This window comes from Vigna angularis, chromosome 5, assembly GCF_016808095.1.
Source record: "Vigna angularis cultivar LongXiaoDou No.4 chromosome 5, ASM1680809v1, whole genome shotgun sequence".
Lineage (NCBI taxonomy): Eukaryota > Viridiplantae > Streptophyta > Magnoliopsida > Fabales > Fabaceae > Vigna > Vigna angularis.
Window position 1 is genome coordinate 10647629 of NC_068974.1, and position 26856 is coordinate 10674484.

Sequence of the window (26856 nt, forward strand, 5' to 3'; positions counted from 1 at the left end):
GCATAACAACATGTTTTAATCGATTATACAACTAATGTAATCAATTATTACACAACTATTTACCCCTGTTAAGCATATATTGATATCTAGAGAAATCTAACAGATTATATACAATGTCTAATCTATTATTTCTACCAGAAATGTAATGTGCAATATGTTAAAACTCATGATTCATTTACAAACAATGAACATATACATATATATATATATATACATATATATATATATATAAGAAACCATAAAACATTTCTTTTGTTCATCATTAAAAACATATATATGAGATGGGTATAGCTAGATATAGCTCCCCCTATCAACACAATGCATCCAATAACTAGCTTGGGGCTAGACGAAAGCTCTGCAAACGTAGACAACACCACTTATCGACAGATGATAAGTTCACTTCTATATATTACAACTTCTAGGCCCGAAATTATGTTTAGCGTGTGTCTGTGTGCTAGATTTCAATCAAATCCTAGAAAGAAAATCACTTAATTGTTGTTAAACACATCTTTCACTATCTCATTGGAACATCTAATCGTGGTCTATGCTTTGAAAGAAGATACTTTTATAGATTGTAGGGATTTTGCAATGTAGATTACGCAAGAGAAAAAATTGAAAGAAAAAGTACAAGTGGAGGATGTTACTTCATAGGAGCAAATCTCGTCTCCTAGAGAAGTAAGAAACAAGGAAAATTGATCTTTCCACAGCTGAAGTAGAATACATATTAGTAGCTAGCTTTTGCTCTCAACTTCTTTTGATTAGAAATCAACTTGAAGACTATGGCATGCACGAGAGTAAAATTCCTATCTTTTTTTATAATAATTTCGCTATCTACCTGTCTAAAAATCCTATTATGCATTCAAGAGTTAAACATATTGAAATAAAACATCACTTCATTTGTGATTTTGTTCAAAAAACAATTATTGATTTACAATATATATAAACTGAAAAGTAGCTTGCTGATAGTTTTACAAAACCCTAAGTTGAAGAAATATTTGAATATTTGAAAAATCTTTTAGGCATGAAACATATTGTGTGAATGTTATACTTCAATACGTCTAGTACTCATACATTGATTTTAGTGAAAAACATCAAAGGACATATCATCTAGAGATGAAACAGTTGTATGGTCAAAAGACACATCGTGTGAACCTCATTCTTATATGCATAACTAGTTTACTTCTGAGAACAACTAGGTGATCCTTTTGAGGACCGTCAAGGTTGAAGAAAGATCTTGAATCTCTGTCACCTTATCTAACTTTAGAAAATTCATTAATTGTGATTTGATGGCATTTATAACCCTCGAGCATTGTTTCCAAAAAACCATTACTACACTCAATTACAACCGCCTCAAATCTTTCATGTTTTTTTCCCTAAAAACTCTTAGATTTCCCATAATCTCTCAAGTCTTATGATTTTCCTCTCCCTCTTTCTCCTTGAAAGCACTTCCTTTTAGAAATCCTAAATTTCTAAACAGTCTCAAAAAAACCTTTCTCTCTTTCCCTCGCCAAACCCTCCAGCCTTCCATCAAAATATTCCTTTCTTTCACCCTCCTCGAAACCCTTTCTCTTTTAGCCTTCCATTTACCCCTTCCCACCAATTCCCTCCTTTAAGTTTTCCTTTTCTCCTATCCTCCTTTTCCCAACCACTACCTCCATCGCCCTATCTTTCTTCAGTCGTTCCTTGATGCTTTTCTTCCTATCCTTTTTCGATGTTTATCCAATAGGGGAGAAAATTCTAAATCGGATAGATATTACATTCAGGAGGAGAAATGTAATAATATGATATTGCATCGTAATGCTTATTTGTTGAAATATAATTTTTTTGTATTGATAGACGTATGCTTTAAATCTTATATTTGTACCCCGATACATGTATGAATATCTATGTTTATACTTATGCTCTAGTATACAAAAAAGTGTTTATGCTCTGACATTACAATTGTTTTTTTTGTTCCATATCATATAATGCATAAACATGGCTTAAGGAAGTCATATTCTTTACAAAGTGATAATTGTCTGATGATAAAAATCTCATATATGTTTCATTACAATCTAATAATATTTTACTCTAAAAATGATTAGACGATATCCTCTGATACATGAAAAACTAATTATATGTTTGCTCAGATGAATAACTAATAATCATATTCCGCTCCAATACTTCCTTACTAAAATACATTCGTACTCTGATACAATGGTTTAATATGTACACCTTAAAACTTTGATAATAATTTTGACATAAACATTTCATATTTGCTCTGATATTTTTTTTCAAGAATATTCATTCTGTGATACAAAGGTCTAAACATTTTTTTAAAGTTATTTTGTTTAGCATGAGTATTTATTAAACATAAAAAAAGGGGAGATTGTTAAGACAAGATCGTTTAGAGAATACACCGTCTAAGCAATCCAAGTTTTTTAGGTTTAACAAAATGTGTTAAAAAAATATTGTTTTGTATGAAAAGATGTTTAAAGTAATAAGTTTCTAAAGAAGAAATACTTTATAATGTTTGGAACCAAGATAATACATAATGTTTTCTAGACTAGATTGTTTAAATAAATTAGAAAATCATAAACAACATTTGAAAGAAAGTATCTCTCATTACATTCATCTAATAGATTATATGAGCAAAACAAGCTAGCGTCTTATGAAAACTAAAGTCTATCTCTTGTATAACACTAATGTCAAAAGGAACCTTTACTCAATACAGTTTTATGTCAACCAAAGCTTTCTAAAAAGTACATTGTTTGATGAATGACCGCTAAATGCTTTAGCCTTTGAAAAATCATCTTATGTTTATACCATCGGATGATTATATGTTGTATGTCTTACCAAATGATGCATTTATTAGTGAAAAGACAAGTGATAAAATGTCTTGAACACGCTACACTATCTAATGCTTCTCAACGTTCAAAACATTTAATGCATGTACGAAAAAGTATTTTGATGGTTGTATATTCTGTTTATTGATATTCATATTGATCAATAAAGTAGAAAGATATTATCAGAATCACTACACCCAATAAAAAGATGTGAGAGAAGAAGAACATATTTGGAATGTTTCCCTTAAAACCATCTACTTTGTAACATCGTACAAGCTCAAGTTTTGCTTAAGACTATGAGAAAAAGCTTTGAACCCCATAAAGTAGACTAAATTCTAACTTTACATCTAAAGGTTACCAACTCTTTAGAAGTCAACTTTATGTTCAACGGTCATCTTTCAAGAGAAGCTATATATAGATAAAGCTTGAAGAAAAGAAGTTGTTGATGATAACGCAAGAAAGATAACATACAAAGAATAACAACGTGAAAAGATAATAGAAAGAAAAGCTTGTTGCGCTCATATTGTTTAGTCAAGATTGTCTAGAGAATCTAGACCGTCTAGCAACCTTAGTTTTGATGTTTAACAATAAGTACTAAACGAAATATCCTCTCAAGAAGAGAAGTCTACTTAACATATAATGTCTAAGAACTTACTTGAGTCAAATGAAAACCTAAGGGTCTATACGAGAAGCCACGCAAATCGCACAAATACTAATACAAAGTCTTCTCAAAATAAGAACGTACACAACAATGTTTCTCTGATGTTTATATTTCCTACCACATTATCTACAACAAGTGTCTAATCATTTAGGAAAGTCTACATGAAAGCCTTAGAGATAATATACTTAAGGAGTTATACTCATGTAGAGACAAAGAGAAGAATATGTCATAACTATTCTAGGAATATGCACAAAATAGTAGGATATGCTCTCTGGCTATCAAAATTAAATATTTTTTCTTGAGAATTGTACTACCACTGAAGCTTAAATAAACCATGTCAAAAGTAGTTTTATAAATGAAAATATTTATAAAGAACATCGTTTAATGAAAAGCGCACTAAAATATAAATATAAAACAACTTTTCATAAGAATCTAATGACTTATGTTGTCTACTGTCAAAAGCGTTATACATCGTCCAACCTTCATTGAAAGATATACTTGAATGACGCATTAATTACTGACAAGACGAATGACAAGATGTTCTAATCAAGCAGTATAAGTTAAGGGCTATAAACGATCAAAACATTTAATGCATGTATTGTAAAGTATTATTTTACATGTATACCTTGCCTTTGTTATCTGTGCAGAATAGCAATACACAATGGATTCATCGGAACATCAGCACATGCTGGATAAAGACGTTTGGAGGAGCAAAGATCATTCTAGAGCTAATTTTCTAAAGACCTCTACTATGACTGTTAAAAAAGATGTGCTTCATTTCTCACACCAAGAGGGGGGTGAATTGGTGATGTATAAAAATGATCGCTTTTGAAATCTTTTTTGTGAAACTGTAAGTCTTTAAACTTTACTTGAATCGCAAGTAAAAATGTATGCAATGTAACAGTATGCGTATTCGAGTACAGATAATATGCAATCGATTAAATGTAGAGAGATAGGGAGAAAAGAATTCAAACTCTGATTTTTATACTGGTTCGGCCACTGCCTACATCCAGTGTCCTTCCACTTAACCCGAGATTGGAAGCCAATGCACTATAGAGATCTGAGTTTCCACAACAAGGGATTTACAGCGACCACAATGTCAAAATGTAAATGACCTCTCTAACTCACTAATCCAATATAGGAAAATACAAACAGACTAGCAGCAAGAACAATCCTCTCCTATAGTCAACCCTTTGAGATCCCCCTCAAAGTCAAGAACCACGTTCTTCTTCCTGTATACACCATAGCGAAACAACAACACTAAGCGTTTTCAAGAGCTCCTGATCCAGCAGTATGCACCTCTATTGTGGAAAATGATCAGACTTTACAAATCAATCAATCTTGCTCCTCAAGAAATCTTCAAGACTTGTACACCACGACAATTCTTGTTTCTTCGAGCGTTTCTCTCTTTTGTAAAACTTCAAAGCTTTAATCTGAAACTTATATGAAAGTGTTAATCACAATTGTCTTACAGAATTTCAAATCATGCATCTATATATAGAGTAAATCAAATCAGACGCGTTTTAATCGATTATGCTATTAATCTAATCGAATTCATTTCACAGATATAACTGATTAACAACAGTCAAAGTCATTAATTGAATGCTCATTTAATGTAATCGATTTGCAATAAATGCTTGGTCAACATATTCAAAAATATGATTGTTGTGTCAAGCAATGAAACAGTTTTCAAATCTTTAACAAACTTAATTGAATACAAGATCCATGTAATCGATTAAGTTTTAACACTTAGCATATTTTTGAAAAAATTTCTTCTCAAAATCCATCACAGCACACTTGAAAATGATTTGTGCAAACACACGAGTTTTAATCGATTTAAAACTTGTTGTTTTGTCACAGTTTAAAGCTTAAGCTATCTGATGACCTTAATTGATTAACCCACCATTATAATCGATTAAGTCATGCAGATATGCTTGGTGCATGTGGTTTTTCCATTTTAAAACTCATATTATGCATACACAGATATAATCACATTTCAAACACAGTAGTATGCAATAATCAACATAATATATTCACAGTTATGCTTGTACAAATCTCACATTAATCATATAAGCATATAACACATATAACATAGAACATATACATGTGTTTTTATTAACTATGTGTTGTCATCATCAAAAACTAATATCACAGAGATTATGGGTTCAGCTAATCATGTGCTCCGCCTATCAACAATCTCAACGCCAGAGTCATACAAACTACTTCTAAATGAAAACTTTGAATAAAGCAATGTACCTCTGATGAATCTCACCTAAAAGGTTGTCTACTTTCTTGTAAATCAACTTAGCATCCAACGATCATATTTCAAAGGGACCTATATAAAGAAGACTAACTGAAGAGAATGTTTTGATAATAGAAAAAGATGTAGAGAAGGTGAGAATATGGAAGAGAGAAAAGGTGAAAAAAGAGGGAAAATGAAGAAATACATTCACAAATGATTTACTCTACTTCACCTCAGCGCATATACAAAATGATGTTCTTCAAATCAAAAACATGATGAAGACATGGAGAGATGAAGAAAAGAAAAAGAGAGTGATAAGGTATTATGCCTAAGATGGGATGAAGAAAAGAAAAAGATAAAAGAAATGAGGTTGAAATAGTTGAGGTTGAAATAATATGAAGAAAAAAAATGAAGTTGAGAGCATAATGAAAAGAAGAGAAGAAAAGAAAGAGAGCATCATTGAGAATTCACTTTGTTGCTCACCAAGATTATACACATCGTCTAAAGCTCTTTCATCTAGTAGGAATAAAGAAGAGAAGGAGCGTCCAAATCACATTACTTGAATGATCAACAATGTTGTTTCTTAGAGTTTACATTACATATAACTCTTCACTAAAAGGAATTACCTTCATTGAAGAACAAAAGAGAAGAGAAACAGAGCAAGTATTTGCCTTACTACTTTTCATGCTTACATCATCTGATACTTCTCAAATCTAAGGAACAACCTCACTGAAGAGAAGAGAAAAAGAGAAAGGCCAAGCATCAAGATTGAAGATCAATATTGTTGCTCATCAAGCTTACATCTTCTGATGTTCTTCAGCAAAGGAAGCAACCTCCAAGTTACAATACTAAACATCATCATACGTATCCTCTCTTAGAGAATTACTCAAGTTTGTAGCTATACAAGTGTGAAATTGTAAATGTACACATATCCTCTCTATGAGAGTTAAACACTTGTACCTTGTAATACCCCGTAGTGCATTTGTTGTATGTTTTGGAGAGAATAAAACACTTACAACCATGAGTGGGTAAACTTATTCTAGACAATTGTCTAGGAATAAATCCTGAAGGCTAAACTCGTTCTAGACAATTATCTAGGGATGAAGAGGATAAACTCAAACTAGACGTATTGTGTAGAGGTGCCAAGAGTGGCTAGAATACTCAATCAAGAGTGGGTTATACTTGGTGCTAAGAGTGACTAGAATACTCAACCAGGAGTGGGTTATACTCAGTGTCAGGAGTAGCTAGAATACTCAACCAAGAGTGGCTAGAATACTCAACTAGAAGTGAGTTATACTTGGTGCCAAGAGTGGTTAGAATAATCAACTAGGAGTGGGTTATACTTAGTTTCATAAGTAGTAAGAATACTCAGTGAGATCTTGGAGAGAAAAAACTCGTGTAATCTTAAAAAAGATTAGTAGAACCCTTTAAGAGTTCTTAAGGGAAAACTATACGTAGCTTAGGTTGAGTGAACCAGTATAAAAATATATGGTTTATTGGTTTGTTATTCAAAATGTTTTCTATTTACTCATCTTATAAAAACCAAGGTCTAAACATCTTACAATATTTATATATTCTCCTTACAAGTCATTAGATGTTGGTTTGCAAAGAATTTCAAAAACATTATTCACCCTCCTAATGAAAGAAGATCCATAAATTTATTGCTTTAAGGGTTTTTTATTGAAAATTATATTAATCCCTTATGATGGTTGGACTTAGATCACACTTATGTAATCTCTTCCTAATAAATTCTCCTTCAAAAACAAATTATGTTTTCATTTGATTTCATACTAAAGAGATCATATTGGTGGATAAGACTTTCCATGTTTCCCTTTACTCTTGTGAAACCTTCATAAACTCATTGACTTATGTGTTTTGGTTGAACATAGTATCATTGTCTTAAGTGTTTTGGTGAATAAGTCTTAACTTATTTTTTGTTACCATTTTGGAACTACCGTATTATATTATTTATATTTTAAAAAAACTAAATATTATTATAATGTTTTATAACTCTTTAATACAGTAATATGAAATTAATCTTCTTTATTTTGAATACACACGTAACATATCTAATATATACTATATTATTTTCACAACTTTATTCATCCTTTTATGTAGCATTATCCTCTTAGTAGTGTTAGTTTACACTACATCTTTCTTCTTATTACAAAACTTTCCGTACACCAATTATTGGAACCTTAATATTTTTTCTATTTTTTAACTTAGTAAAATTTCAACAAGTCTTTACTATTTTATTAAATAATTCATTATTTAAAGACTAATTAGTGTATTTATGGTTATAATCTTATTGAAGAGTCTATCTCTTTTAAATTGTCTTAGTCCATACATGTTATTTGTTATTACATTAGGTTTTATTATCATAAAGGGTTGAAGTCATGAGCTACCTTTAAACACTTCCACTTCTATCAAACAACCACACATATACATACACATATACATACACATGCATATACATAGATACATATACATATATATATATATATATATATATATATATATATATATATATATATATATATATAAAGGATGTATGCAATATTTTTCAAACGTATATGAGGGTGTTAATGTATAGTTTTTATGTCAATTTCTGAAAGGGAAGGGTGTCGAACCAAATCTAGTTAAAAAAAGGACAAATTTATATTACTAAAAAAGTTATCACAATTAAAAATTCACAAGATAAACATGTTTTTGTTGTGAATTTTAAATTAATACTAAACACATGAAAATTATTTGGCCTTAGTTCAAAGTTTATGTTACAAAAATTGATTTTGTATTTTAAATTAATACACAACAAAAATGTACTTCAGTCACAAAATATTTAGTTTCTAAGTGGTTAATGTGAGCATTATAATATTTTTAAAATTGAAAATAAATTAATAGTATAATGTTAATATTACAATGCTTTTTAATACATTAAAAAAATCAACATTAAAATATTATAATCTTTTTTAAATTAAATTAACCTATTTAACCCACTACTCATAAATAAATTGACCCATAACATATCCAGATGACCAACCAGTCCGTTTTGACAAGTCTAACCTCAATCAACATTAAATGTATATTTCACTTAAAATATGATTAAAAGATAGGTATAACTTAGCGAATAACCAGACTGGAAGGAAGTAAATAAATACATTCTCACGTTGCAAACTTCAATAACTATCATAAAAAGTTTACCTTCCATTGTTCTCACTTATTCGATTAACTCACTTTATAAATACTTTACAGATAGATTTTCACAACTTACTGGAGTGAATTTAGGCTTTCAAGATTTTACAATTATTCAAACATCATCATCATTACTAGTAAATTTAAATTAAAACATAATTTAGTCCAAAGTATATTATTTTAAATTATTTTCCAATTTAAATATATTAAATGTCATATTATATTCTATATTGATAAAATTCACCAAAAAATATACTAAATGTCTTAATGTATTTAATTAAATAATTTGTACGTAAAAAGCTCTGCACCATATATTTACAAGAATTAAAATGATAATATACACGTATGAGTGCATAAGTTTGTCAAATCAACACTCTTTTGTCTCGGCAAATAGTAATTCCCATAATAATTCTATATGGTAATAACAATATTACTATTGAGTTTCACATTAAGAAAAAAATAAATAAAAAGTTCTTATTGAAAATCATTACATTAAATTATTTCCGTGTTAAAATAATATATGCTTTGACGATTCATTTAATACTTCTCTCTCATTGCCAAAAGGTAGTTTATCACCTATATGTACCCTTAAAACATGTAAATTTTAGTTAGTAAGAATAATAATAGAAAAGAACGGCTTAAAATTTAAAAAAAAAAATGGAGGGAGGGGGGGTTAATTGACATCTAAAATAGAAATGAAAGTAGCAAATTGCACAAACTTTCATGAAGTTCAATCTTCAAGAATGTATCGGTTCCTTCTTGCTCCGAATGCCAATCTCTGTAAAGTTACAGAAAAGGATGCACGAAGTTGTAAACAAGTTTGAAATGCTAGATTTTGCTCGGAATGGAAATGTGCATAGGTGAAACTAACGATAATGCATGCAATGAAAGTTTACTACTATAGATTAGGCTTTATCTTAACTGAAAATATCTGGGAATAGGCTTTCAAACCGGTGAGGAATCGAATGTATGTTGGTTTCTTTGATCCGTTTGCAGGGATGGATCTAATGTTTGGAACTAAGTATTCTGCAACCTGTCAACACCACATTATTTCACAAATCATCCAACACATAAAATAGAAATCACATCATATACCAAACGGTTCCAGTAATCCAGTGACCAACAGCTGTAAACTAGGGTTATTAAATGATTCCATCAGAAATTATCAAGTTTAGGCAATTTTACAGTCTAGAGTGACTAGCACTGTCACGGGGAGAATATTTCTTCTATTTTAGCACCTAATTCCCTGCACATAGCTTATTATTTATCTGCCAATCTGGATTCTGAATACAATCATAAAGCATTTTCCTCAAACCATAACGGAGTCTATATTTCAGGCTGTCTAGAGTTTGTCCTTACCGACCCATTAATTCAAATAAAGATAGAATTTTAGATGGGGTTTGGGCTTTGTCCAGGCTTCAAACCCAAAGTCCTCAGGAATTGTGAGGTACATAATTTAATGTAAGAACGTTGACAGTCCATAATCTAATTGGTTAATCTTTTGGGTTTATGAAAGTAATCATGAAGGATTTTTCACTTGCAATATTTAATAGATTCTTATCACTCTTACTTGAGTTTGTTTGCACAAAGTTCGTCAGATAGACTTGGCTAGTACGAGATGTTTAAATCTCAAATCAAGTAGAATAAAATGTTGGATAGAGTATTCGAGAGTTTAGTTCTCTTATATTAACGGCTAGCTTATAAGAGTAGGTTTTCCAAGTGTTTGGTGCTTATGTATCACCATTCCCTGCTGTGAAAATCTTACCACTTCAGCCGGTTCTGCCAAGACATTAATGAAAAACTTTGCCTGCACATAACAAAGAAGTCAGTACAAAACACAATGAAAAATATAATAATATAACTTGGTTGCAAATCTACCTGCTTTGTATTAACACCGGACATGAGAAGATCCGTTGTAACCATTCCTGGCTGCAACATTGAAAAAGGAAAGAAAACCAACAACTGCTATAAACATTGATGTGAAAACCAAACATTAAAACTTTGCAGGTAGCCCAGCATAATATGTTTCATGTCTTTATGGTGAAACAAAGAGAAATTAACACCAATTTTGCTTAGTTTTTAGAGGACTTAATTGACATACAAAAATCTTGGGAGAAAAAATTGCACATGGTCCAAACTAGACAGTCCATATTGAAACTATAAAAAAGTTCATTAGTACCTGTTAGGAATCTGAGCATAAAATCCTAATCGTTTCCCTCACTCACTAATACGCACTCACCTCAGACCAAAAGAATCAAACAATGGGTATATTATTCCTAGTAACGAACAATAAAAATAACGTGTAAGTCGAGGGCCTAACCCCCCTCACTGGGTTCGAAAACCGGTCTATACAAAGTATATAATTCTCTGACTAATCACAGTATAATGCGTTATTCCTTTTATACCCATACTTCCCGCCTTTTCCTAACTGCCTTAGCAGTTAGGAATTCTTCTACTCTCTTTTCTTCTCTCATAGCTGATGTTGTACCAGTCTTTGGCCCAAGGCAGTATAGCGCTCCAGCCCTTGGGCTGCTTCGAACAAAAACATCTTAAGTAACCTTCTAAAACCCGATTTAATACCTTCGTTTGTCCATCCGACTCCGGGTGGTAAGCAGTGCTCATTTGGAGGTTTTTCCCCTGCAGCTTAAACAACTCTTTCTAGAACAAGCTCAAAAATAAGGGGTCCCTATCACTTACTATCGACTTGGGCACCCCGTGCAACTTCACCACTTCTCTCACAAATGCCTCTGTCATCGCGCGAGCCATATAAGGGTGCTTCAAAGGAATGAAATGGCCATACTTGCTGAGACGGTCTACCATTACCAAAACAGCATCATATCCCTTGGATTTTGGGAGTCTAACAATGAAATCCATACTGATTTCTTCCCATATTGCTTGGCGAATGGGTAAGGGTTGTAGCAGCCCTTGTGGTGAAGCAGCCAGATACTTGTGTTGTTGACACACCACACAATGAGCCACATACTCCGTCACATCTTTCTTCATCCCTATCCAATACAAGGATTGGGCTACCCTCTTGTATGTGCGGTATACCCCTGAATGCCCCCCGTAGTTGATGCATGCAGCTCATCTAGAACCCACGGGATCTATTTCGACTTAGCAGACAATATTAGCCTGCCCTTGTAGTGTAACCTCCCATTTTCCAAAGTAAACGCTGAATGCATATCAGGATTCTTGGTAATGTTTGCCACAATTTTCTGGAGCTCTCCGTCTTCCTCCACTTCCTCCAGCACCTCCTGGAAGTCTCTCCAATAGGGTCTGTGAGAAATAAAGAAGATTGGGAGAAAATATCCCTTGTGTATTTAGACTACACATAGGGTAGTTTATTTATATTGTAAGATATGGGCCAATGCCCTTAATACAGAATAGACTAAGCCCAAATAACAAAGACACACATCTTAACATCTAACACTCCCCCTCAAGCTGGAGCATATAAATCATATGTTCCAAGCTTGTTACAAAGATAATCAATTCTAGGTCCTCGTAAGGACTTAGTGAATATGTCTGCCAACTGGTTGCTTGAGTTAACAAACTCAGTCTTGATATCTCCGGATATGATTTTTTCTCGAATGAAATGACAATCAACTTCAATGTGTTTGGTTCTCTCATGGAAGACAGGGTTAGAGCTAATATGGAGAGCAGCTTGATTATCACATATAAGTATCATGTGAGTGACATCTCCAAATTTCAATTCACTAAGCAATTGTTTAAGCCACACAAGCTCGCAAGTAGCTGATGCCATAGCTCTATATTATGCTTCTGCACTCGACCTTGCCACAACACTTTGCTTCTTACTTTTCCAAGATATCAAGTTGCTACCAATAGAGACACAATATCCAGAAGTAGACCTCCTATCAGAAGGGGAACCAGCCCAATCAGCATCTGAATAGCAAACGATCTTTGTATCGTTGTTAGGGCCATATAGCAAACCTTTTCCAGGTGATCTTTTAATATACTTCAGTATACGAACAACTGCATCCCAATGGTCTTCACATGGGGAGTTTAGAAATTGACTCACCACACTAACTGCGAAGGAAATGTCAGGACGCGTAACAGTAAGATAGTTTAATTTACCAACTAGTCTTCTGTACCGTTCAGGATCTGAGAAAGGCTCCCCCTGATTTGGTAGGAGTTTGATGTTAGGGTCCATAGGTGTCTCAACAGATTTACAATTCATTAACCCTGTTTCCTCCAAGATGTCTAACGCATACTTCCTCTGAGATATGACAATACCATCATTGGATTGTGCTACTTCAATACCCAAAAAGTACCGGAGTTTGCCAAGATATTTGGTTTGAAAATGATGACAAAGGTGTTGTTTCATCTGAGAGATGCCAAGATAGTCGCTTCCTGTGAGAACAATATCATCGACATACACTATTAAATAGATACATCCAGCACTCGAGTGGCGATAGAACACTGAATGATCCGCTTCACTGCGAGACATACCAAATTGTTGAACAACACAACTGAATTTACCAAACCAGGCCCGAGGAGACTGTTTTAGGCCATATAAGGATTTGCGAAGACGACATACCAATCCAGATGACTCCCCCTGAGCAACAAAGCCAGGCGGTTGCTCCATATAAATTTCTTCCTGCAAATCACCATTGAGAAAAGCATTTTTGACATCAAGTTGGTAAAGAGGCCATTGTCGAAGAGCGGCCATGGCAATGAACAGGCGAACAGAGGTCATTTTTGCCACTGGAGAAAAAGTATCACCATAATCCAAACCAAAAATCTGTGTGTAGCCTTTGGCAACCAGTCGAGCTTTCAGACGATCAATGGTGCCATCAGGACCAACCTTGATAGCATACACCCACCTGCAACCAACAACAGACTTTCCAGATGGTAATTGGACAAGCTCCCAAGTTCCACTTTCCTGTAAAGCACTTAATTCATCCATCATAGCTTGACGCCAACCAGGATGAGTTAAGGCATCACCCACAGATTTGGGAATTGACACAGAAGAAATGGATGAGAGACAAGTATAAAAAGATGGAGATAATCTGTGGTAATTAAGAACAGTATAATGGGGGGAAGGGTTACGGGTAGAGCGTATACCTTTACGGAGGGCAATAGGCAAGTCAGACTCAGTTGCTGGAGCCGGAGGAGACACATGAGGCGGCACCGGAAGTGAGTCATGAGGGAGACAATTACGGCGACTATAAACCTGAAGGGGTGGAGGTGAAGGATGATCCTGTGGTGAATGAGAGTCTAAAGAAGGAGAAGACAAAATGGGTGGAGCATCACCAGGAGGATCACAGATAAGAGGAATATCAACAGTAACAGGGAGAGGTACAGAACTAGAAGATAGATGTGAAAAGTAAAAAGAAGACTCATCAAAAGTGACATCAGCAGAGATAAAATGACGATTGAGGGAAGGGGAAAAACACTTATAGCCCTTTTGTGACCGTGGAAATCCTAAGAAGACACATTTGTGAGACCTAGGAGACAACTTATCAAGACCAGGACTAAAATCATGAACAAAACATGTAGACCCAAAAACTCGAAGAGGTAATGGATGCAGAGGGTCTTGAGGAAATAAGATAGAATGAGGGATTTTGTTCTCTAGGACGGAAGATGGCATGCGGTTGATAAGATAACATGCCGTGAGAACAGCATCACCCCAAAAATGTGAGGGTACTTGACCATGAATGAGAAGGGTACGAGTTGTTTCAATAAGGTGTCTATTCTTGCGCTCAGCCACCCCATTTTGTTGAGGGGTATAAGCACATGAGGTTTGGTGAAGAATGCCATGAGAAGCCATAAAATGTTTAAACTGTTGAGAAAGGTATTCACGGCCATTATCACTGCGTAAAGTGCGAATAGAAACCCCAAACTGAGTTTTTATTTCATTGAAAAAGGTTTGAAAAATAGAAAACAACTCAGAACGATTCTTCATGAGAAACAACCAAGTACATCTGGAATAGTCATCAATAAAGGTAACAAAATACTGAAATCCTAAAGTTGACTTAACACGACTAGGTCCCCAAATATCAGAATGAACCAATGAAAAGGGGGATGACGCTCGTTGTGAAACACTACGAGGAAAGGAACTACGAGTATGTTTACCTAACTGACAAGACTCACACGACAAACTTGATAATTTGGACAGACTCGGAACAAGTTGCTGCAGTTTGGCAAGACTGGGATGACCTAACTGAGCATGAAGAAGGGATGGTGACTCCATGATTACGCCAGCATGTGGAGAAGGGCTGAGATGATATAGGCCATGAGACTCACATCCTGTGCCAATCATGTGTTTCGAACTCCGGTCCTGCAACCAAACAAAATCTTTGGTAAAAGAAATAACACAATTAAGGGAACGAGTTAGACGACTTACGGACAATAAGTTAAACGGAGACCCAGGGACATAAAGTACATTATCAATGGATATGGAGGGAAAAATATGAACAGTACCAATACCACGAGATGAGACTCTAGACCCATCAGCCATCGTTACCGAGGGTAAATTAACCGGACATGACAAGGAAGAAAACAAGGACTTGTTACCAGTGATATGATCGGTGGCGCCTGAGTCAAGGACCCAAGATCCGAGAGAGTGAGTCAGACCAACAAAAGGAGTACCTGTGCGTGTAATAGAAGCAGATGTAGTGGAACTAGAGTGCTGACGGTCCTCATACCATCTGAGAAATTCCTGAAAGAGTAAAGGGTTATTTATGGGATTTGATGTAGGATGGTCTGCAGACGGTGATGGGAGAGGTGGATCAGAATTAGCCATTGCTATAGGTCGAGGAGGATGTCCATGAAGCGCATAACATCTATCAATTTTGTGGCCTAGCTTGCCACAGTGGTCACATTTTGGACGTCCTTTACCTGATTGGCAAGACTGACTCCGATCATCAAGTTGGGCAGCCATGGAGAGGGAGAAACCCTAAAAATTCAAAGTGCTCTGATTGACGCAACGACCACAGATCCAGAAAGAGGGCGAGGAGGCGATCACGGCGGTGCTGATCGGCGGTGGAAATCTCCGGCGACGCGCCGGCATGCGCGGCGGCAGCGGCGACTCTTGCGGCGGCGCGTGGAGGCGCGTGAGAGGTCCGATCGCCGCGATCTTCGTACGACGGTGGTCGCCCGGCCGAGACGCTTCCGATGGTGTGGTCGCCGGTCGATTCTGGAACTCCGGCGACGGCGGCGGCGGCGGCTGCGACGACGGCAGCGGCGGCGACTGCGACAACAGCACCAGTGATGGATGCCGGAGACCGTGGAGTTGACTGGAACTATTCCTGTGCTCTAGATACCATGTGAGAAATAAAGAAGATTGGGAGAAAATATCCCTTGTGTATTTAGACTACACATAGGGTAGTTTATTTATATTGTAAGATATGGGCCAATGCCCTTAATACAGAATAGACTAAGCCCAAATAACAAAGACACACATCTTAACATCTAACAGGGTCTAACTATTATGCTCAGCTCTTTCTCCTCCTCCTCTAAACTCCTAGACCCCCCATCTTTCTCCTCCATTGCCTCCATTCCCTTCCTGGATAATGCGTCCGCTACCTTATTCATAGCTCCCGACTTGTATATTATATTAAAATCATAGCCCAAGAGTTTAGCAATCTAGTTTTGTTGATTCTGGTTATTCTCTGTTCTAACAAGTATCCCAAGCTTCTTTGGTCAGTATGGACCACGAATTTCTAGCCTAAAAGGTAAGGTCGCCAGTGTTGTATTGCCATCACGAGGGCCATGAGCTCCTTCTCATAAACGGACTTGCTCAAAGACCCTTCAGACAAAGCTTTACTGAAGAAAGCAATTGGCGGCTTGTTCTGTGTTAAAACTGCTCCAACTCCCACCCCAGACGTGTCACACTCCACATGGAAGGCCTGAGTGAAATCAGGCAACGCCAAAACAGGTACAGTGGTCATAGTTGTTTTCAGTTTCCCCATTGCTTCCCTGGCCACGTCTGTCCAAATAAAACTGCCCTTCTTCAGCATATCAGTTAGGGGGCGGGCAATCTTTCCATAGTCTCAAACTAATCTCCTATAATATCCAGTCAAGCCCAAGAATCCTCTCAGAGCTGTGATGGTTTTGGGCTCCTCCCATCCCAGAACAGCTTCCACTTTTTTCTTATCCATTTCCACCCCTCTTTTAGATATCAAGTGACCCAAATATCTTATATGCATTCTTCCAAATTCACACTTCTTGCGATTTGCCACCCATTGATGCTGCATCAATATGTTCAACACACATCCCACATGCTCCAGATGTTCTCTCCAAGTCCTACTATAGACCAAAATGTCGTCAAAGAATACCAAAACAAATCGCCTCAAATGTTGTTTTAACAAGGCATTCATGGCACTTTGAAATGTGGTGGGGGCATTGGTAAGCCCAAAGGGCATCACCAAGAATTCGTAATGCCCTTGGTGTGTCCTAAAGGCGGTCTTGTGGACATCCTCCTTTCCCATCCTTGTCATGGTTAAGTTGCCCCAGTTAGTCACTACTTCCCCCAACTTAGCCAACCATTCCACCTCCAAGATCAAGTCTACACCTCCTAAATCGAAGACATAATATTGCTCTGTAACTTCGATTGCTCCCATCAGTAATACTACCCTTCTGCAACAACCTTGGGTTTGTTTCCTCTGTCCATCCCCCAAACAGACCAGATGAGTCTAGCCTTTATCCACCTCCAGTTGAAGCTCTTCAACCAACACTTTGGATATAAAGTTGTGGCTAGCGCCACTGTCAACCATGATCAACACCACCCTGTCTCCCACACTCCCTTGAAGTTTCATGGTTCTCGGTTGGGTCAAACCTCCTGCAGAAAAGAAAGATAACTCTAGCTGCTCATGCTCCACCTCTACCTCGGTTTCTCCAAGGTCTTTGACCAGGGCCAAACTGCCCCCCACACCTGAAACAGAGTCCTTCTTCCCATCTCTTGAGATACTCGTGATAGGGAAGGTTTCGCACCCCTCTTCCCATGGTGTTGTTCCTCGTAGCACTCGCACCCCTCCCCGCAACATTCCCTGAGTTGCCTTCTCTTCCCCCAAAACCTACGCTCTTCGTGCTAACTGTCCGCCCCTCCTGATTGCACATCGGTTCCACTCGGGTTATCGTCCCCGACGTTCGTCCCCCTGATACCTGTGGTCGATTCGCGCCTCCACCCCAGGTCTTCGTCCCTCCCGATAGGACCTCCACATCTCTCGCGATTTGCATCTCCGTCAATAATTCTTGCGGATCATGCGGTTGCACTCGACTCCTCACGTCATCCTGTAAACCCCCGAGGAAATAGCCTAGAAGTTGTTCGTCCGTCACCCCGCTCGTTTGCCCTACCAAAATTTCGAAGTCTCGGATGTACTCCTCAACCGTTCCAGTCTGACAGTTCGTCACTAGCCTTTCAAAGATTGAGCCCCAAATCCTTTCCCCAAATCTTCCGATCATCGCACATTTCAGCCCTTCCCAAGTGCGGTTTGTCGCCTTTTCCCGCCAGAACCGATACCAATAGCCAGTGCTCCCTTCCATGCTGACATATGCGATTTTGACCTTCTCTTCCTCCGTCACTCCCTGTAATTCGAAGAAACGCTCCGCCCGGTTGATCCAGTTCAAAGGATCCACTCCTTCAAATACGGGAAGTTCCACCTTCTTTCTCCAATTGAATTGTCCCTCCGTTCGATCTGTCTCGCGTCCTCCATTCTCACCCTCTCGCCTCGTCCTCTAGTTTTTGTTCACGGATGCTCGACTCCCATCCGATCCACCTTCGTGGTCACGATTGCGATTCCCCAACATCCACATGATTTCCTAAAGATCTTGGCGAATGGCTGCTGAATCTTGTCTTATCGCCATGTTTTCAGCCTTCAATCCATCTACTACAATCTCTATCGCTTCGAGCTAGTTCTCCACCACGTTTAGGCGTCCTTCATTTCTTCCCTCCATTTCTCCGATCTCTCTCCACAAGGATCCAGCAGGTCGGACCACTCTGTTAGGCGTCCTAACCGTCTCCCTCACTTACTAATACACACTCACCCCAGACCAAAAGAATCAAACAATGGGTATATTATTCACAGTAACAAAGAATGAAAATAACGTGTAAGTCGAGAGCCTAACCCCCCTAACCGGGTTCGAAAACAGGTCTATACAAAGTATATAATTCTCTAACTAAACACAGTATAATGCGTTATTCCTTTTATACCCATACTTCCCGCCTTTTAATTCTTCTACTCTCTTTTCTTCCTTCTCTCATAAACTTTCCAACCCCTAACAGTACCATAATTTTGTCTGATAGGTAATAGAATAGGTAAATTAATTTTTTTGTGACTAAGGCTAACATCATTATTTAACCTAGTGGATAAGCAAGGGAGTTATTGTTCTGTTTTGTAAGACTAACACAACTTTGCTACAAGTTCCTTCACCACCAAGTTCCATCACAGTGTACAGGGTAATAAATATTTGTATGCTCTTGAGCACATTCAAGCCTTCTCTAGTAAATGAGGCTCTAAAAGTAAAGGGATTCATTCAGTTCTAGTAACACAAAGGGAACTGAAATGACTTTGCATGTGAAAAGACATGTCAAATTATTAATATTTTTTTCTGGAAGAGTTGCTAAATTTCTTATATGAAAAAAAAAATGTGTTTTTAATCTCTATACTCTATTAAATGTGGCCAAGGTCCTTGCATATATTATTAAATTTTTAGTCCTTAAAATATAAAAAACATGTGACTTGGTTCCTTCCTAATATCTTAAAACATGAATTCTCAGGAGAAAAGACTAAATCCATATGCTTTTAAGGTTTGGAGATCAAATTAATGAATATGAAAATACTGTAAGCTTTCACTACCTTTGATCGAAAGTATACAAAAAAAAAACAAAATTTTTCCTTTATTATAAATTAACAACAATGGCAACACTTAAATTGGAGAAACATGCAAGCTTTTGTATCCATGGCCATAATATATTATCATAGGATGTAAAAACGAAAAAACCTACCGAAAGATTATGCACTAGGACATTTTTAACATCTTGCATCTTCAATTCTGCCTGTGAAATGTCAAGAAGACGTATTATATACGTAGACATGTATATCCGTAGTCATACTTATAATTCTTATTCAAAGAAATCTATTAGAACAATGAAGGAAGAAGACCAAGGAGAAAATTTGTATCCAATATGTCTCATGGAAGAATAGGGAAAAACTTTACCAGCTTAAAACGTGAAAAAAAAAATAGCTACAAATGTCAAAACACCATGTTGTAAGCAGCTAAAGCATTTTGGCTGAATAATTTAATTTACAATTCTACAAGATACGATCAAGTATTGTTGGTCAATGCCAGAGCCCAACACATATTTTAATCTTAAATATTGTCTAGTTTCGCTGATTATTTAGCAATATTATGTGATATCTCATTTATTTTTTAACACCAATAATTACATTAAGAGAATGACAATAAAATCTACGACTTATCAAGGAAGTGCGTTTCATATAGATGAACTAACTTGTATCATAACATTATATTCTAAAATCAAGTATATAGACAAATCCTTCTTGATGGTTTCATCTATAGTCTTTTAGTTGCAATCTTGACTAGGGCCTCCACAAGCTCAAACCACCTAAGCCAAGATTTCTACAAAAACTGCTCCAAACTTTCTCTGCAATGCATTTCTAATTCCATCTTGCCCAGCATGTCTATTCATTCCCGCAACATTCTTACCCTTTCTAGCAATCCTATCTTGTCAAAATATTTAGAGAATGACAATACAAAATATGTTTTAGTATGCTTTTTATGGGTCTGGTTCATCTTTTCTTTTGAAGATAGTAAATAACAACCATAGTTTTTTAAAAACAAAATAAAGCTAGTAATTTTGTAATACACGTCTCTTATTTGTTAGAAGAAGAGCTAGGAGTCAAAGAAAGGACGAATCAATAAAAACCACAAATTAGTAACCTGACTTGATACCATTAAGACTGGAATACTGTATAAAAACTTTTAACTAACAAACACAAATGGACTGGAAATATATAGAATCAAAGATAATCAAGGTACATGAAGAGAAATAACACTTTTAAAATGCAAAACATTAACCTGTAAGGACTTCGTTAAGTGCACCACACTTCTCTTTGTTGCTCCATATGCAGCAAACCTAAGAAATAGCGGTAGAATTAGTGAATTTTCACCAGAACATATAGGACTGGTGATAATTTTGTAAGTTGACTAGGATTATGATTTCAAGTGGAATCTACAGTGCTTTCTTGGATTTCATTCAAAAACTAAATTCAACTGACACCACGCAAACCCTAGGCTTTCCTGCCTATGCAAGTATTGCAGATTATAAGACTTACTAAAGTGAAGAAACTATAATAAACTTAAAAAGTACTCATAATCCATCACTTTCATCAAAATGTGATCAAGTGAGACTGCTGTATGATTACCAAATTGTTAACAATAACTGATTTGGTATGTTAAATAGCAACTGATTAATGATTATTGACCATCATAAATTACTTTTGTTTTGTTGCTCCATATGCAGAAAACTGCACCAAAACCATGAATGAAATACTCCGGTAAATCCAAAAAGGTACCTAGGAGTTGGCCTCCCATCCGAACCTGCTCCATCAATATTGAAAATATGACCTCCTCGAGGTTGGTCCACCATCATCTTGATTGCCTAAATGGAAACTAAATATCTATGCATAATTGTGCACCTACTTTGTTCATATTTCATAGTGCCTCTTAGATACGAATATATTTTACCTCTCGACAACATATCATCAAGCCAAGTGTATTTGTTGTCACCACCTCACTGCAAGCAAAGAATAAAAAATGCTATAATTTAAAAATTTGACATTTAGGGTAGAAGGTGGATCGAAGCTCACATAAGATCTTCATCTGAAGCCTCAACAAGTGGCTTATAGCTATATGCATTTGATCCAGCATTGTTGATCTGCATAATTCTCAAAATAAAAGGATAAAATTAGAATTACTGTACTTAGAAACATATTGAATGAAGGGATGGAACTAATAATAAAATTGGTATAAAAATAGTCAGTATTACTCTAAGGAGGAGAGTGGTAGGGAAATGCTTGTTGCTAGCTGTAAAAGACAGCTGACAGTGAATTATACAAAGGTTATTTAAGTGCTATATAAAGTGTTGACTCCAAAGAGTCTAACAAGAGCAAACTGACACACAAGAAGTAATTAAGAAAACACAAGTTTCCAGGTACTAATGGCAAATATTTCCTAGAGTCAGGTCTCTGGTTCAAGTTCCACAACAAGGAAGTACCAAGTAAATAACGATGTGGCTAGTAATATAAACTATCCAACTTCCAAATAGGTCATTTGCGAAAATCCAGTGTATATACAGTAGTAGATTATAGGCACGCCACTGCTAATTCTTTAATTTGTAGATATAACTGCACTTAGAATTGTTTATTTGCAAGAAAAGAAAACATATGCCACTTCACAATAAAAAAGGATCCGAGTAGAACATGCTATTATGCGATTGAACTCATTATATGAAATCTGGTACTATAAAAAACAGTTTAAAAAATCATTTCTTAAGTCACATTTATAATTAGGCTAAGAACAGCAGCTTACATTGTTGTTCAGACCATGACTTCAACAATAAGAACTAATTAAAATAAAATCTTAGTAATATTTTCCCACCAATATATGCAAAATAAATCACAACAGGAAAGGAAATCAGACACTAATACCCATATATCAATATATTTCAGTTTTTCTTGAGCAAATGAAACTAAATTCTTCACATCCTCTGCATTTCTCACATCACATTTAGTTCCCTGCATGAAAGAAAAGCATATATGTAAGAACACACGCAAACCAACTATTTATCATAATCGGATTACTATTAACAAAGAAGTTTAAGAGGAGGTACCCACACATACTGCTCCCCAAATTCTACTCTCAGGCTCTGGACAGCAGCCTCTACCCTTTCATCTATTAAATGAAAATAAAATATACAGAAAGACAAAAAAATTCAGATAAGTAAGACTGTAAAATCCCAGGCATTCAGAAATAATTCGTAACATGAATTAAAATTTCAAGAGAAGCACAGATAACAAGGACTGGGACTGATAGAAAGGAAACAGATGTCCATAAATGATTATCTGATACAACAAATATCTTAAAAGCAATGTAATAGAATAACTGATTTACTGTAATGTTCAATCTCCAAGAGCTAAAAAAATGTAAAATTATGATTGGAGGTGAAAAAAGTATTACTTGCATATAGTGGAACTTTAACCTAAGACCTTACTGTGTCATGGGTTCACAAGTTTACTTTCCAAGAGCAATAACAAAACACAAGTTTCCAGGTACTGAAGGCAAACATTTATAACTGTTATAATTTTGTGATTGAAGAAACTTTTCGACAACAAAATCAAGACATAGAAAAACAAAAAAAATAGCATGTAAATAAGTTTTTTGTAGCAAAAGTAGATTAAGTTTTGCAGAGACTTCAAACGCTTTTTTTTCAACCTCTACTAACATAATTAAAGGGAGCTAAGTGGGAAAAGAAAAGCGTGATCACCATTGAATCAACATTTTATAAAATTTCTTCGAAAATAAAACTGAAAAGACTTTGAAAGACATCGAATAAGTATATAATATGACAAAAGTAAACAGAGTACATGTATGAAACACCAATCATTTTTGCTCACCTGATCTTGAGCAAATCAGGACGTTGTCACCAGCTTTTAAAAACTCTTTCGCCAATGCATACCCTATTCCTGAATCATATCATATCATATAAAAAGTATAAATGGAAAATAAATTAGAATATATAAAAAAAAAAAAAAATTGTGATGTGGTGGTGCCCTTGTGGATGCATTTACAAGTTCCAATGCATTTGAATCTCTTGAATTCATTCGATACTCACAATTAAAGTCCAAGAAAATTATATTTTCAGCTAAATTCTAAAATGGAAGAAAGTATGCTCCAAGTAGAAACAAAAAATTAATTAGTATTTCGTCATGGGATAAATACTTTCAAATTCATAATAAATAAATACTTAAAATACATAAATTATACTTAAAATTTATAATGTATGCTTTATTTAATATGAGATCAGATTATTTTAAACTGAAAAAAAGTGTTCAATTAAAAAAATTTATTATACACAAGTAAGATATTTTGGCTAATATTAAATATAGTGCCTGAAATACATCTTAACAAAAACAAGAAAGAATTCAGAATATTTAGAGATAATTTATTTTTAAAATTTAAAATATTTTATGGTAAAATAAGAAAGCAAAATTAAATATCCCAAAAATTGACAAAGATGTTTTTTATCATACGAAAATATAAAATTTCAAGTTTCTAAAATAAAATGAGAATCTACGAAGTTTGATATTCGTTTCTTTCTCTTCTTTCCTTTTTTTCAGTAAAACTTAAATTAAGTCATTCAGACTTCAAATTTATTTATAAAAAAATATTTTAAGACGTAGGAAATGAAATGAAATAGTTTAAAATTCCCGAAATTTAAGAGTCATTTTTCAAACAGTAGCTATGTTTTTTTTATTGTAATTCAGAGTGAAAGAGTGTATATTGTGTTAACCTTTGGTTGAGCCAGTAATCAAAACGTTGAAAGGAGGGAGCATGGGCTGAGTGTTCCGAGTAGCCTTTGCGAGAAACGTCGGAGAGTTTGGGCTTCGGAAAGCCAACAGAGAGAGGGTGGCGGTGGTGGAGATGCAGAGATTGTAGCGGGAAGCAACAGTGTAGGATTTCAAGCGGGAAGAAGGTGAAGAGAGGGAAAATTGAGAGCGCGAAGAGAGCTTTCGATATGGAAAGTGGAAGGAGAGAGTGGTGGTTGCAGCCATTGATTTGATGCGAGATGGGAATGAGAAAGAAAGGGAAAAGAGATCTTAAGCGCAATAGATAGATAGTTCACGTGGCACACCAACACGCGTCTTCTTGTGCCATTTTCATTTGATCACTTCGTGGCAATTTAAATCAATTTTAGTCTAATTACAAATTAAAGAGTTAAATTTAATTTAATACTAAATTGAATTAAATTATTGAGTTAGAAATTTAATTTTATAAAGAATTTAAAATATTTTATGATAATGTCTAATCTAAAACAATCAAAATTTTATAATTTTACGAAATATCTGAATTATTTTAGAAAACTTAAATTCCATTTAAGAATCTAATTTTTTTTATGTTCTCAAATTTATATTCTTTCGTTTTGTATTTTTTCAATAACTCAATTTTTATTTTTTGATTGAGATGATTAAAATTGATAACTACTTTTTGAGCAAAGTACATGACGACAAAAATACGTTTTAGACAAGTACCAACGTGTACGCAATAAATGCTGATACCAGGACTGATTCTTCCTGCATCCCAATAATTTAATCCTGCATTTTCATATACTTGAAAAACTTTACCTTCTATTTTAATTTTCTTTCTTAAATTTTAAATCGCACAATCCAAAAGTATTTTGAAATATATAATCTAAAGTATAAATTTTATATTTCAGATTATACATTCTCTAATAATAAAATTATTTCAAATTATATAATTTAAAATATAAAATTTATACTTCAAATGGTATATTTTGCATTCTGGTCCAAAATACAAATTTTGTATTCCAAATTAAACATTTTTAAATACAAAAAAAGAAATCATTTTAAATTGTACCATCTTAGATATATTTTTAGAAAGAAGTTAAACAGTGGGCGAAGAGAGGTGCGGTTGAGGAAGAAGGGGCGCGCGCAGGTAGAAGAAAGGAAAGGAAGGTGTAGAGGAAAAAAATAAGGACTAATGAGTCATTTCATAACTTAAAAGGAATAAAGGTTAAAATGTATGAAGGTGCAAGAAGAAGCTGTCTGATACCAGACACACCCTCAAAGTCAAAAAGAGTAAAACCATTAGTATTTTTAAATGTGTACTAGTACATCACAGCTTTTACCGGGAAGACCAAGCACCAAAATATATTTGATTCTATTGAATGTTGCTATAAGAAATTGCAGGGCATGTCATTCCTAACTACAACTTTATGTATCTCGGTCTTGGACACAAGATATATTTAAATATTGGTGTACAGAATGATACCAAAATTTGGTGGGCTAAATATACAATGAACCTCTAAGCGCCAGAAGACGGCCATGACCGACCATCTTATATTAACTATTTTATCCTAGATCAATATCAAGCCCTCCAAAAGGGGGAGAAATGAGAAAGCAAAGAGCCTAATATCACAAATTATATTCCACTAAAAAAGAAAATGCTTGGCAGGACCTCATACTAGGTCTCTCATAAATCCCTTCCATTCACAATCATGCAACAAGTTGCATGGTGCTAGGCTACTGATCAAAGTTGAAAAGGATAGGATCAACTAACCCAAAACCATCTATGGATGACTTGTCAATCATGGCGTCGCTTTGATTTTCTACGCTTCCCTAGGAGTTTTAGCATGTTGTCAGTGACGTCCGTAGGAGAGTTATCATCTTCGGGCTGATTATTATCAGAAGTATGAGTCAACCAAGCCAATGCCTCTATAGCAGCATCCCTTTCTGCAAGCTGTTTGTTTCTCTTCGGTTTGCCAACAAATTGCATTCCCTTGAACTCCACCAGTGCCCTAAACTCATTCGTCTTGAGATGTTTGGTTTTGTATTTTGGTGGGGAGTGTCCTGCTCGCATCAACAGTGTTTGCAGCAAGCTCTTGGGATTTGTCCCATCTTTTGTGAATTTATTTTCATCATTAGAGGCCCTTGGCTTCCGGCTTTCACGGCCAAACACAAATCTTCCTTCACATTGATCCCCTGAAACCAGCTCCTGAACAGCAAGCATCAAGTACTTCCCTTCCTTGTGAATGTCAATGCTAGGATCTTCAAGCTGCATTAGTACAAACCCATCATCAATTTATTTATCTTCAACTATCATAACAGATTAACATTATATTAATTCAACTAAAAGTAACATTATTATAAAAAGTT

The 26856-nt window shown here is 35.3% G+C and overlaps 2 protein-coding genes across 3 annotated transcripts in view; both read right to left on the reverse strand.

Annotated features, from left to right (window-relative positions):
• Positions 1-9452: 9452 nt before the first annotated feature.
• Positions 9453-24823, reverse strand: LOC108340418 (chlorophyll(ide) b reductase NOL, chloroplastic). 2 transcript variants are annotated; one of them, XM_017577797.2, is made up of 14 exons: positions 24474-24823; positions 23578-23646; positions 22794-22855; positions 22612-22698; positions 21772-21839; positions 21650-21698; positions 21478-21563; positions 20981-21038; positions 19887-19937; positions 10799-10849; positions 10686-10727; positions 9843-9953; positions 9640-9698; positions 9453-9507 (listed from the first exon to the last, which is right to left on the reverse strand). In XM_017577797.2, the coding sequence occupies exons 1-13, from the start codon at positions 24733-24735 to the stop codon at positions 9651-9653; spliced, it is 1044 nt and encodes a 347-aa protein (XP_017433286.1). In that variant the 5' UTR covers positions 24736-24823; the 3' UTR covers positions 9453-9507; positions 9640-9650. The 2 variants fall into 2 exon arrangements, with proteins under 2 accessions (XP_017433286.1, XP_017433285.1); XM_017577796.2 differs by having other exon boundaries at positions 9453-9698.
• Positions 24824-25841: 1018 nt separating this feature from the next.
• LOC108340342 (DExH-box ATP-dependent RNA helicase DExH3) overlaps positions 25842-26856 on the reverse strand; it is a 29517-nt gene continuing 28502 nt past the window's right edge. The window contains exon 19 of the mRNA XM_017577643.2: positions 25842-26755. Coding sequence (XP_017433132.1) covers positions 26285-26755 — 471 coding nt within the window. The 3' untranslated portion in view covers positions 25842-26284. The remainder of the gene's footprint in view (positions 26756-26856) is intronic.